The sequence below is a fragment of the Prunus persica genome, chromosome G1, assembly GCF_000346465.2.
Source record: "Prunus persica cultivar Lovell chromosome G1, Prunus_persica_NCBIv2, whole genome shotgun sequence".
NCBI lineage: Eukaryota > Viridiplantae > Streptophyta > Magnoliopsida > Rosales > Rosaceae > Prunus > Prunus persica.
Genome location: NC_034009.1, coordinates 46744533 through 46758388, shown reverse-complemented (window position 1 = coordinate 46758388; position 13856 = coordinate 46744533). Strand labels below are relative to the sequence as shown.

The 13856-nt window shown below is 35.9% G+C and overlaps 2 protein-coding genes across 3 annotated transcripts; both read right to left on the bottom strand.

Moving 5' to 3' along the window:
* Positions 36 to 5348, bottom strand: LOC18792092 (alanine--glyoxylate aminotransferase 2 homolog 1, mitochondrial). Its single transcript, XM_007222363.2, has 9 exons — positions 4843 to 5348; positions 3819 to 4049; positions 3345 to 3515; positions 2518 to 2661; positions 2225 to 2404; positions 1799 to 2024; positions 1167 to 1280; positions 961 to 1047; positions 36 to 474 (listed from the first exon to the last, which is right to left on the bottom strand). Exons 1-9 carry the CDS (start codon positions 5104 to 5106, stop codon positions 431 to 433), a joined length of 1461 nt encoding a protein of 486 aa, XP_007222425.1. The 5' UTR covers positions 5107 to 5348; the 3' UTR covers positions 36 to 430.
* On the bottom strand, positions 6696 to 13313 carry LOC18788921 (DDB1- and CUL4-associated factor 13). 2 transcript variants are annotated; one of them, XM_007221720.2, is made up of 17 exons: positions 12385 to 12866; positions 12206 to 12295; positions 11974 to 12085; positions 11705 to 11732; positions 11350 to 11448; positions 11181 to 11247; positions 11053 to 11087; positions 10858 to 10932; positions 10670 to 10765; positions 10037 to 10100; positions 9839 to 9892; positions 8932 to 9017; positions 8750 to 8810; positions 8599 to 8663; positions 8273 to 8378; positions 7800 to 7888; positions 6696 to 7253 (listed from the first exon to the last, which is right to left on the bottom strand). In XM_007221720.2, the coding sequence occupies exons 1-17, from the start codon at positions 12448 to 12450 to the stop codon at positions 7094 to 7096; spliced, it is 1353 nt and encodes a 450-aa protein (XP_007221782.1). In that variant the 5' UTR covers positions 12451 to 12866; the 3' UTR covers positions 6696 to 7093. The 2 variants fall into 2 exon arrangements, with proteins under 2 accessions (XP_007221782.1, XP_020410673.1); XM_020555084.1 differs by having other exon boundaries at positions 6772 to 7253; positions 11178 to 11247; positions 12385 to 13313.

The following is a 13856-nucleotide window of genomic DNA, read 5'->3' as shown; positions in this document are numbered from 1 at the left end:
AGGTTTGTGAGTGTTGAAAATAATCTACGCAGCACTGACAATTTTTATTTCTTATTTACGGAATGTTATTTGGCTCTCTAGTCAACACTTCTCCACTTTGAGGTGACATTTTAAAGGAAGAAAAACCAGACCTCAAAAAGGGTTTAGTAAATTAGCAACTTCCATCCTTAACAATGAAAAACATACAGCTTATCTCACTCTCTTAATGGCCTCTAATGATAAGCTATCGGAATCCATTTTGGTGCACAGATTGGCGTCCTCACTCCCCGTACATGGATCGATATCATCCAACGGTTGCTAGACACCTTCAGGGAGATGACCAAGCTGCTATTTCTCATGTAAAATGAGCACAAACTCTAGGAATTTAACTTTACATTATTGAAAGTTCTTTACAAACCACAAGATCATTCGGTTCTTCATGTATTAGCCCTCACAACTTTGACATGGAGTAGTCCAAAGCATCAACAAGAAAATCTGCAGACATAAAAGTTTAACTTAAGTATGTATCTCAACCCAAAAACAATTATTTCCTCTGTTATACGTCACCACACGAGCACACCCAAATGCACGCTCACAGTAAGTATGCATATGAATCATTCATGTACAATATGTAACAGTTGAAAAACATGTCTTCATTGAAGGACCTTCTTCGGGACAGAAGTTATGGACCTTATTAGAAAATAATTATTATATTTGTTTCTTCTTTTTTGTCATTCGCTAGGGAGGGGGAGGGGGAGGTATTATATTGGGTTGCCTCAAGATTGTCTTATACGTGAATCGAACCTGGGTGCACTTGCCGGGGGGGAGACGGAGAAAATAATTATTATATTCACATGCATACATAATATGTGTGTGTGTGTGTCTGTCTTGTGTTGATTAGGCTGTTGTCTCTCAGCTCATAGAATGCTTTCCAGTTACCATTTGGGCTAATTCATACCAAGCGTAAGACATAAAAAGTACCTGCATCATCTTTGGTAAAACACATTGGTGGCTTTATCCTAAAAACATTTCCATGTAGTCCCCCTTTGCCAACTAGAACTCCGAGCTCTTCAATCAATAACCAAATTATGATTAGTATGTAGAAAGGAATTCATGGAGATAAATGTAATTTAACTTGGGAATCATTGAAAGAATTTATACTATGAGCTGGGAGGGTGTTTTGATACCTCTGAGTTTCTCGAACAAAACTGTGGTTTCTGCCTTCGCAGGCGTCTTCTCTTTCCTGTCGGTGACAAGCTCTATCCCCACCATTAAGCCTCGGCCTCTGACATCTCCAATGACTGACATAGAATATAAATATAAGAACACTTGTAGTAATATTTAACAGATTCAGAGACCAAAATATGGCACCAGAAAGAGGAGCGCCAAATTGCAAACAATCAGTTAGGACGCAACTGATTCTACAAGGCAAAGTATAGAGCGAGGCAATAGAATCAAGTCTAAGCACAATAAACCTCTAATGAGGTTAGCTAACTATATGTAGGGAAATTCAAGGAAAAGAGTAACTCCATCTTTTGGAATATAATGTTGGTGGAAGACCAACTTTCTGTCATTTTTAACATTTTTGAGTAGCGAATCATACCAAAAGGAGTATAGGTATCATGAGACAAACCTTAGAGTAGTTCAGTGTACTACTACAGAGTAAGCTTTGCATACATTCAAAAATATAAAACTGGCTCAGCTGATTTCCCCATTAACAAAGGGCCATGACATGGGCTATAGATAAATATTTAAATTCCAGAGATATATGCCTATAATAGAGAGAATTCTAAAGACATTGAGTTCAAAGGGTAGTTACTTTCATATCTTTGCTGAAGATCTCTCAAACGCCCAAGCAAGTGAGAGCCAACATCAGCGCAATGAACTTGACGCTTCTCCTTATCAATAACTCTGAGCACTGCCAGCCCTCCAGCAGAGCATACAGGGTTTCCACCAAAAGTGTTGAATTGAATCTTCTGGGCTAGTACACTTGCTATTTCTGGTGTTGTCACCACTGCTCCCAATGGCAACCCGTTTCCAATGCCCTGAAATTTTTTAACAAAGGAATAAAGTGGTAAATAGTTCAGTAAATAAGTTATTGTGTTTCACTAAAATCAAAGTCATCTATAGGAAAAGGCTGATAGTGAAAACATACAACACAACCATATACTACTGTTGTAACACCAAACAGCATGAATCAACTTTTCAAAGATAAAATACAAACTATCAATTGATATTTAAAGACCTTAGCCATGGTAACTATATCAGGAATGACACCCTGCGTTTCAAAGCCCCAATAATGGCTTCCTGTGCGCCCAAAACCAGTTTGTACTTCATCAGCAATGCAGACACCACCAGCCTTGCGAACAATGTCATAAACCAGTTTTAAATATCCAGGTGCCAATTCAACTGCTCCTCCAACTCCCTACAGTTAGATAATGTGAAGAAAAAAAATTTGAATTAAGTATCAGATTCCTAAGCACAGGGCATTATATGTATAAATTTAAAGCCACATTTGAAACAACATTCAGTACCAACCTGAATTGTTTCAGATATAAATCCAGCAACTTTTCCTGAAGTTCCATAATCAATGTGATCTTGTACATCTTTAACATAACTTTTGGCATCTGAGCCAAAGATTCCATGGTATGGATCCGGATTTACAACGTGATGAATGTCACCCTGCAATGATAAAGCAAGTAGTAAGTAGATAATATAGAGAAGTTGGTGTCTCAATAGTGTTCATGTATGATTATTGCATAACTTAATATTGGTGACACTGAAAAAAAAGGTAATGAGCCAAAGACTGAAGACTCGGCAAGAGTATGAATTGATCAATGTGCATTGCATAGGCATGCTTTGCTATGTTAGAATGAGTTACAAACAATCTCATCATGGAGTAGAAAGTTTGTGATGAGAGGACATTATCTATAGTGAACTTCCTACCATGCGTATTTATAACTACTATTAATCATAATGGAAAAAAAATAACTTAATTAAATGTAGTCCTATTAACATTTTTTAGAACTTTTATTTTGAGAATATTGTGCCTGCAAAACCATAAATTGTGTCAGAAGGATAAGAAACAATTCTTCCATAACCCTGGTTTACATCAAGAGACCAAATTGAACAGCATAGACGCATATCACAGGTAACATATGTTGGAACACTAATAATTTACATGTTATTGTAATTAAAATGTGATAAACTGGTTAACGGATCACCTTGCCTACCTCTCTGGAAATGGAACTCTGGTTCTCCCCAGTTTCTCTATAAAAGTAATGACATCAAATTTGGATGTATTCTAAACATAGCATGCCAGAAGATGGATCTTTGGAGCTATACTGACTACTGATTGTACAAACCTGTGGAATTGGATACTTCCATGTGTTCAAAGCGGTCAAACCAATTGTATTAGAACTTCCCCCATGATATGCATTTCTCAACGAAATCATATCAAGACTGCCACTATATAGACGAGCCATCAACATTGCCAATTCATTTGCTTCTGTCCCAGAATTCACAAAGTAAACAACCTGCAGTTTATAACTGTCTATTCAGTAGTTGGCAATTAAAAAAAGGTGATAAATGAAGCACATAAAATGGATTACACAACAGTCCCAGAAGTCTTCTGTCCTTGCAGTAATTGAGAAGTATCTCAAGTTTTGAAACCAGATAAACCATAACACTGTTGCTCTATTCAGTACTATTTCAAAGGGAAGGCTAAAATATAAAAGCTTATGCAGCCTGTAATTAAACAAATATAATTTTCTACCATTAAGAAAAAATAAAATTTAGTGTCAGAAATTGTCTGGAAATCTAGTTTGAAGAACTTGAACCTTTAAATTTCCAGGCATTTTTGAAGCTAATGCCTCGGCAAAATCAGCTATTGCATGGTGCAGGTAAATGGTTGTGGCATGCTGCAGAAGCTTGCTCTGCTCCATGATAGCATTTAAAACTTCTGGATGGCAATGTCCACAAGAAACAGTTACTATCCCAGCAAAAGCATCAAGGTAGCGCCTGCCATTCTCATCAAACAAATATTGCATCTTCCCTTCAACAATATTGAGCTGTTTACACAACGATAAATAAAACAAAGAAATCAGTTTCTGCATAAACTGTGTTAATATAGAAGTGGACAACCGGTAGCACAACAGCAAATGCAACATCATACAGGCGGGGAGACAATAATTTCCATTCACTAGCAAATGAACTGGTGTTGTTGAGCAAAGGCAATAAATCATATAGGAACACCCTTATGCCTTGGAACCAGAATTTTTCGACTATGATACATGCAACATAAGACTCTACCACAAAACTTGACTGAATAATTGCTCGGCAAGCAGTTTTACCAATAATACAAGATTGAAAGAGTTTAGCTAAATGTCAAAAGTCACTCAAATTTCTCTTCTTATTGATTGGTGCATGGCAAGAGAAGCAACATGATTTTTTTTTTTTTTAACCAGACAGAGCCATTGTAAAGCTTTTTTAAAACGATAAAACGAACCAGCCACAGAGAAAGTGCATAATTAATTCAAATGAACATACATGTAACAAAATATAAATGGGTCCTGAAATCCATGGTCCAATTGAAAGGTCCCAAGTCTTGATTAAAAAAAGAAAAAAAAAAAAGATTGATACCATGTTTTATATTATAGTCAGTTCCTTTTAAAATTTTCTCATGAAAATACCGTTTGATTAAATTTTCCTCTAGTTTCTCAGCAGCCAAACTGCCGGAGGGATTGAAGTCCAAGAACAGAGAAACAAACCAGTTATCCAAATGGAAAATGATTTCAACCAAAACAGAAACAGGCCGCATTTAATCCAAATGGTAGAAGAAAGTGTAAAGATAAACAATCATACAGGGTTCTGATAATAATGGAAAAGAGAAGGACCCAGAAACTTCTTTCGCTTCTGGAAGACCTCATCGCCCCGAGGTCCATTGTAAGGCTTAGGCTCGTAACCAAACGGCGGCAGCAAAGGCAGAGCAGCCTCATGATCAGCACCAGAAGAAGGAAGCGTAGAGAAAGAACAGCAGAGAGATGGCCTGTGACAAAAATGGGAGCCACCAATCTTGGTCTTGGCTTCCCCTAGAGCTTTCTTCAAGAGCTGCCTCTGCAATGCCATGGCTGATTCTCAAAGAGACCCAAAAGACAGAGAAAATGTTGCAGAAGAAGATGAAATGTGAAAACGGGTTTTCTGAGTTTCAGTGTTAAATTGAATCCATGTGTGATTTTGTATTGTCAGGAAGTGTGTGCGATGACGTGGAGTTTCATTATTTTTAGATTATCTGCATTTGTTCGGTTGTTGGTAAGGACGGACATAACTAACTAGTTTAAACTATTGTTTGTATTAAAATAAATAAATAAAATAATTTTAATATGAGATAATAAATACATAAACAGAAATTAGAAGATATTTCTGATAAGTAAATGTGCTAACCTATATGGTAAAAGTTGCTAATTAATTGGATTAAACTCAACACTAAAAATTTCATGGTGATCAAGATCATGCTTTTTTCTTTTTTGTTCCATTCCATCATGATAACTATGACATAATAATATAATGCTTTAAAGCTGTCACTCACTATATTATTGATTTTTTTTTTGTCAATCACTATATTATTGATAGACAATGGATTCGGTGAATATTCTGTAGGCCCTACTTACCTTACCAGTCCTCAGTGATCAAGTCAAAGCTCTTCTTGCATTTTAAGAAGAAAAAAATGTGTCTCAATGATCAATTTAAGTAGAAATTTGAGTAACGTCCAAAAAAAAATGTTAAGAATAAATAGGTAGAATTTGGCGCTCTTAAACCACTTTATAATATACTATTTTTTTAATGTGTGATCTTGAGTTCTAACATTCTACCACGCTTTCGTACTCAATGTCCTTATTGACTCAACTACAGGTATTCAATAACTCGACATCATTTTAATCGAGTCTATAGATTGCCCCTTCCGTGTATCATCTTAATCTAGCCTATAGGTTGCCCCTTTCGTGGAATTGAGCCTATTTGCATGGTGAAACCAAGATATGATACCGAATGTTAAGGAACTCATAGGTAGAACTTGTCAATAAAAACTAAGTTATAAGGATAGGTGCGCTAATTTTCCAATGTGGAATCTTGTCCTAACAAAAGAAAAATGGGAATTTTGAGTTATTACTAAATCTCATTTCATGCTCAACATTGCTTTCAATATTTACCTTATTATAAATTGGAAAAAGTTTAGTTCCTTAAAATTGAGGAGGAGTTCCTTCTCACAATAAATAGAGTTTTGACACTTGTCAAATTTCTTGAACTTGATTTTCTTTTGAATTCCTTGAACTATTTTTTCTTTTATTGAAAGGAGGAGCTCCTTCTCAATTTTATGGAGCCAAACCACGCTCTTAAAAATTTATCATTTTTAAAATAAGACAAATGATTAAGCAAATGCCTAGAAAACTTCAACTTTTCTACAAGGCAAAATTTACTTTGTCGAACCCATCAAGGGCAAAGTTGCCTTAAAAGCATTTACCATTTTTTTCTGAGTGGAATCCAATTAAGCAAATGTTCTTAGGTAGTTGATGACTCAGACATAAAAAATTTCGTCCTACTTGCTCCCTATAATCTGTTATACTGTGTTCTTAATCCCTAAGAAAAGGCATGAAGGTTGATTTCTCATCAATTCCTTTCCGCGAACAAAAACAGGTCAAGAAGGGTATTTTGTCTGTGACTGACTCCCAATTCCATGTATTACTTTTGGGTTAGGCAGTATATTACAAGAGATTAAGGGTGATTTAGTCCACAGGCTGAAAAAGATTAGTCCCCTCAATATACCTTTCAATATTCAGTTACATATTTTTCCAGACAAAATTGCACAAGGCTAAACAAGAGAAAGACAAATCCCTCTTGAATTTGAAATAAACTCCACTAGGACCTAAAGTTACTATAGCATGAACAAAACATGGTCCGTCAAAGCCACCATAGATATGGCTCGTGCATGATGAGGATAGGTGATTGGGAAATCACTTGAACTGTAAAGGCGCTGGTATGCAGCTCACGAACATTGCATAAGAAAGATCCATTCTCTAACATGGATACGCAGGAGCCGATTACAAACTACCCACATTCATCACTCAACTTTGATGATTTTTCTTTTCCGTAATGGCTCTTCAATGATGCTTCCAGGGGCGCTATGCGCCTTCCTCTTCTCATGTTTCTTTCTCCGAGAGTCGGTCATCTCACGCAGTGTTGCAGCTGCCTTGTATACTGGTTTTGGTAGGTGCCTATGCCTGCAGAATCACCATTCACAACGATTAACCATTTTATATGTCATATGCTACTCATTATTTGTTTCCACCCAAAAGAAAAAAACAATTCATTATTTTATGAAGATACTCTGAAGTTGGCCATACAATCTTTGTAGGGTTCTGCAGAAACTGCATGCTATCACTTAAATACGTAAGGTAATGCTTAGTTTAGGAACATCCAATGAATCAGGTTCACATGTTAAGATATAGGAACCGCTAATCTGCAAGCCCGACCTAAAATTATAACAAGTTGCAACCAGCTCATATATTATAGAGATTAATCTGGGAAGTGTATAATGGACAATGGTGGTTTTATACATGGAAGTTTATCAAAAGGGCATCTTTCTATTGCTCATTACATCTGCCCACAAAATCATCAAATACTCCCAGAATCTTTCATAGGAAACATGCATAGATGATGGATCTTGTAATATCTCAATAGGAAATATATTGACAATAATTACTTGCTTTTTTCTAAAACAAAAGACCAAATTTAAGAGCCTAATTGCTGGAATCCTTTTATCATACCTCACAATACGCTTGACTTCCGGAAGGTGCTTGTAGCGATTCTTGACCGCCTCATTATATTCATGCTTTTTCTGTTCCCTTGGAAGAAGCTGCAGGTAACAAGTGGTTAAAAGTTTATATTAGGATGTCTAAAAGAAGGGATGTCAAAAAAAGTATAGATATTGAAAAAGTCAATAGAAACCATTCAACTCGCAGTTACTAGTCTGTGTGTTTCAAGCCTACATTGGCTATAGTGTGCATGGTACCAATAAAATTCTATGTTCAAACCATTTATGTATTTATTTCATCCATCCAAATAAAAAATAAAAAAATCCCTTAAGAATACTACACACAAAGAAGCAGTTCAACATTTGCAATGTAATATCCTAGAAGTAAATAAGTGAATTCAGCAAATAGGTAATGGAAGAAGAAGAAAGCCATATTGCAACCCAAGGTCAACAACAGAAACATGAGGAAAGGAGGAGATATCTTACAACTCCCAATTGTTCTGATGCTTTAGCCTTCCAAAGCCTAAGATTAGTGTCATCACTCCCAGAAATAACATAACTAGCATCACAGCTGAACTTGACACAAAACACCCTACATAAAAAGCAGAAAGAGGGAAACAAAAGAGTCAGAATAATGTAATAGGTCAACATAAAGCTATAGTTTCCATTTTGTTATGTGAAACAATACACTCTGGAATCCAATGGCCACATAGTTCAAGAAATGGAGCACGAAGTGATTGGCATATAAAAGCTAATTACATAAGTTCAACAAATCCGAGAACCCAAATAAAAGGAACGCATGAAGACCAAACCTTTGCATTCTCTTTGTATGATAAATTTCCCGGCTGTGCCCACCATTATACTGGAAAATTCTCACCTGCAAATGGCAAATTTTTGATAAAGAACTATGGCCATATTTACACATTGACAACATTGTCAAAATCATATTAGAAATGAACTCACTGTTCTGTCATAAGATCCAGTGACAAATTCTCGACCAGTTGGAGAATAATCAATATCCATCCTGGAAATGGTAAAAAGAAGTTTGGCGTATAAAATTTTCATATTAAATATACAACAGGAAAAATGGATTTCAGAAGTGGAGAAAAAGACCAAATATTTCAATTGAAAAATCATCAACTCACACAGCAGATACATGATCCTTGTGCACACACTTAGCTTCATTAAGCTTTCTAGAATCAAAGCTATAGCAATTGGAGTCCTCATTTGCCTGTCATTGAGAAATTAGATTAGCACTTTCATGGAATAGGATAAGAAAATGCTTCACAAGGAAGAAAGTCCACGTATTCTAGCATTGGTGTACTACTGGAAGTCACCAGATTACACAGTTTATGACATCATAGGGATGTGATGTAGGATATGGGTGAATTGAGTGTTTGGGTAATTTAGTGGAAGAGAAAACAATGACAAAACAGAAAGTAGATGGTAAAGATGACTTGGCTTCACACCAAGGAGTCTCCAATCTCTGGAAAGGAAATTAAACTTATTCTAGGAAAGAAATCCTAAACCAAATAGAAAAGGTAATTAAATCTAAATCTAATAAAATAAGTAAACCAAATCCTAGTCAAACAAGAAATGCTGAAAGTATAGAAAACTTAGAAATCAAGTTAAAAACGCAGAAATCATGTATTGCTCCAAAATTGCAGGATTTGAACACCGAATTAAATAATTTCCTCTTCCATCTTTTTCGTTTGTAAACCCTAAAGGGTTTGACAAAGATGTCCTCATCAGGATGTTTCCTAAAAACCAATAATAAGTGTAACCATGATATTCCAATATTTTACATATGGTTAGAAGGTTTTTGCACAGAGGAAGTTGCTCAAAATGATATTACCAAATTACAGTCGGTAGACAGATCTAAAGTTCCATTCCAAACTCAACTCAGAAACATACGTAATGATAAAAAATCCTAAAACCATGAAAAGGATGCACTAAGATAATCTGAAGCAAATGCCTTATGTAATGCAAATATCAGAAATACAAAACTATGACAAATCCAAATCCTTAAGTAACTTTAGGTTACATGCTTACAGCAGTGAAGTTGATTGGCTCCATTGGATTCCAAGAAATGGAATTGGTTCTTGTCTGTCCAAAGAAAATGTAAGTCAGAAAGGCCAATACATACAAAAATTTAAGAGACAGCACGAATGTTGCTAAGAATCCTTAAGTTAACATAAACAACAGTAAAATAAAGGACTGAATCAGAAAGTGGTGATTTGGCATAAATACCCTCATAATAAACTTCGCTGCTGGTTTCCCCATGCGCAAGTCATATATTGCTATGCTGCGATCACTGCCAAAAAAAATCATATATTATTCTCTCCTAAGTACAATATTAGCATAATTTAATTTTAGAAATGAAAGCAAACAAACAAGGAAAGATAAAATAAAATCATTACAGAAAGCATGGATTGAAAACAATCATGCCACTGTAACAATAGAACCACCAACTTCCTCAAATGGATAAACTAATTGTCGGTTTGGCACTTTGCCACATGTTCACAACAATTTTCAACGAGAGATTCAGATTTTTGGTAATATTTACTACAATGTGGAAGATAGTACAAGGGGGAAGAGGAAGATGTTTTCATAAGAAAAAATGGATGCTGCCCAGCAGACAAGCTGCCCTTTGCAGCTGAACCTTCTTCTACAAGAAACCATTTGTTTTCCATGATGCTAAATACAAAGTCTTTTATCAGTACCATTCCTTATTAAGCAAAACAAATATAACTCAAAACTCAAATTAGAAACCAATGTATTCAGACCAAAAACCATTATAAACAAGCACATGGTATCTAATGTGCTTAACATACAAGTTTTTAGAACTAGATGAGTATCTTATCTACAAGCAATAATGCAGACCTTGCGGATGTTGCCAAGATATCTGACTGTCCAGGATTAAATTTTATAGATACAACTGTGTCTGTTCCCCATTCAAAACTCTGCTCTGGTGCAGACCTATGCATCACAAAGTATATTGTCATGGTAAGAGGGATAAACAGTTTTTTTTTCTTCAACTTAATAGAAGAATAACCAGGCCAGATCAAAACCTGTTGTGGTTCCATATATCTACTCCAGCTCCACCTGTAGCAAAACGATCAAAATTCCACTGGTGATCAACAGCCCTGAAAATGAGAAAGTAAACCTTCATAGTAAAACCCATAAAAATCATAGCACATGTCAATTAATTTGCAAAACTAACTAATTAAGTAACATCTCCTCCAAGAAATCAATAAGAAACTTACCGAAATGCATTCTTCCAAACATAAGTTTCCAGTGGCTGCAAATATAATTTATAATTAGTTAAGTACATATAATATAGAAAAATCATTCATTGGAGCGACATATCACACTATTAGGAAGGCAATACCACAGCAGATTTATCAGATGAGACATCTTCCTCCAGAAGAGTAGAAACAGGTACACCCCAAAGCCTGACACTGAAAATGGAAGATAGTGATTTCAACATGAACAATCTTCATAACCGGATAGATACAATTAAATGTATAGAGACAGGAGTAACCTAGGAGGTTATGCCTTACGTGCTGTCAGTTCCACAAGAAACAAGAACACGCCCATCTGTAGATACTGCTAAACCTTGCACAGCACCTTGGTGACCAGGAAATTGACAAACTGTTCGCCTTTTTTGGGTCCAATGAATATAACAAATACAACAGATTTCAATGCCTTATGCATGAAGTATTGAAATGACTATTAAAGGATTTGAACTACAGATTAAAAAACAAATCCAGGGACAGTGGTCCGAATCTCAATTAAATCGTATAACACTCCACATGAGAAAAGCATACGTGGATTCTCTACAGAAGAGTGCCTAATACTGAGATTCTAACCCATCTGTATGAAATTGAGCAACTCGATTAAGCAGTGTGTGGTTACCTGGAAGCTATATCCCAGAGCCGAATATCTGCCAAAGAAAAGAAATATCAAACACTATAATGGGTTGAGAAATTCAAACAAATTCAAACTCGATAGCTTAATAAAGTAGTATATTAAAAGTTCTATAATCTAAAAGTATTAATTAGAAATCGCCACAGTTCTTTTTCTTAAGATGAATTCTTGGTACTTGCTTTTCTTAGATTTAGAAGCAGTATAGGATACCAACTAGAGAGAAAAGGCATTAGAAATTTTAAGAGAGAACAAAGTACCTCCATCCATTGAACCAGAAAATATTCTGGTCAAATGGTTTGGATTCTTTGCCATACAGGAAATTGAATCTATATGTCCATCCATTGCTCCAACAAATGGCCTCGCAAAAATCTAAATTACCAACAACAGCAAAAACAAACATAATTCAATCAAATGTAGCATCCATATGCCCAAATATTTAATGCAATCAAAAATTCAGAAAAAAAAAAAAATACAATCCAAATCCCATGCCTTCTCTAATTTTGCGGCGTTACATGCCCGGACATATTCCACTGCTTTCTCTTGCGTTCGGATGCTGGGGTCGAAATTATGGAATACCCTCTACGGAGATTGAACCAAAAATCGTATTTATATAGAGAGAAAAAAACGAAGAAATTTGAGTTGAGAGTAAGAGAGAAGTGAAAACTCACCTGGAGGTCTTGGCTTCGTTCTTTAGTGTATTCATCTGTGGACCGAGATATTACATTCACCTTCATTGTGATTAAGCTCTGCTTTTACAGATAACCTAAGACTTATAAATTCTATTATCAGAGAGAAAAAGTTGTAGCCGTATTAATATTATAGCCTAAAACCCCAACCGCAGAGGGAGGGAAAACGACGGCGAGGAAGACCAATCTCAGAGGGAAACAGACTGCGAGGAAGAGACAAAGAGATGGGTGAATGTGAATGTGAGTCGAGTGAGGACGGAGGAGGAAGAAGAAACAACGCGATGGAGGAGACAAATCAAAGAGGGTTTAGCACCCTATGGTATTTTCGAGTCGGTTAATGACTCGACTGCTAGTATCGGTTTGGTTTTGGATAATTGCCGGTTCAGGAATAATTGAACCAATTGTCGAACTGTTACAAGCTATGTTGCACCGATACGCCGGCGAGGGGTATGCTCGTATTGGATACTTTTCTGTTATGTTGACCATCCGATACGTCTTCGATACGCCATGGACACACGAGCGATACGGTGGTCAAGGAAATGGTGGGGGTTATTTCGCAATATACTAGCCTCTTCTTCTTCTGGATTCGAAAGAGGCTAGTTTCTACTGGTTTCGGCGGTGGAGAAGAAAGAAGAAAGGAAGAAGAAAAGAATTTACTTGCGCTTGCAGCTATTGCGAATCTTCAGTTGCAGTCGCTCTGCGAAGAAGACGCGGCTAACACGTGTAGAAGATGATGTTAGGTGCCCTAATTACAATACGCATCGTTTTACTTGCATGCTTTGAGTGAAAGATACAGTAAGCCCAACCCAGATGCCCAAACTTTTTTAAAATAATTTTAAATGTATTTTTTTTTTTTTAAAGTCTTAACAGAATTTTTCAACGGATGTACTAACTGAAGTTATTTAACTTAAAATCTAATAAATATTTTTATTTTGTCTTTTAATTTCTATAGTCTTTCTATAAATAAAAGTGCACATTAAATCATATAAACTACACTATATTTATTTGGTTTGTGGTATTTCTCTTTCGTCAATAAGAGAGGTATTGTACAGACCAAAGGATACAAAGACAATTGTAGTTCTGGTCGATTCATGAATTATTTAGAAAAAAACCATAGAAAGAAAAATTCTTGAGTTTTCTAAAGAACATCGCACCTAATCCTTTATGAAAAAAGATAGGGCTACTATGTTGGTGATGACTACCAGAGGAATGCGATGGCCATGATATTGGGCGGCAATGGACGGCTCTGGTGGTGGTGACTGGGTTTAAGGATGAGCCACGGTTGGGTAAGGAAGCCAAAAACATATTAAAGTTAAATGAATTAAAATAGTTTATAAAAAAAAAGTTCAATTATAATCCATTGTCAAAAACAAATATATAAATAAAAAAAAGAATGATGTGTGGCACATGACACAGATTGTTATGTCACTTGTCACATTAGTTGGTAAAAGAGG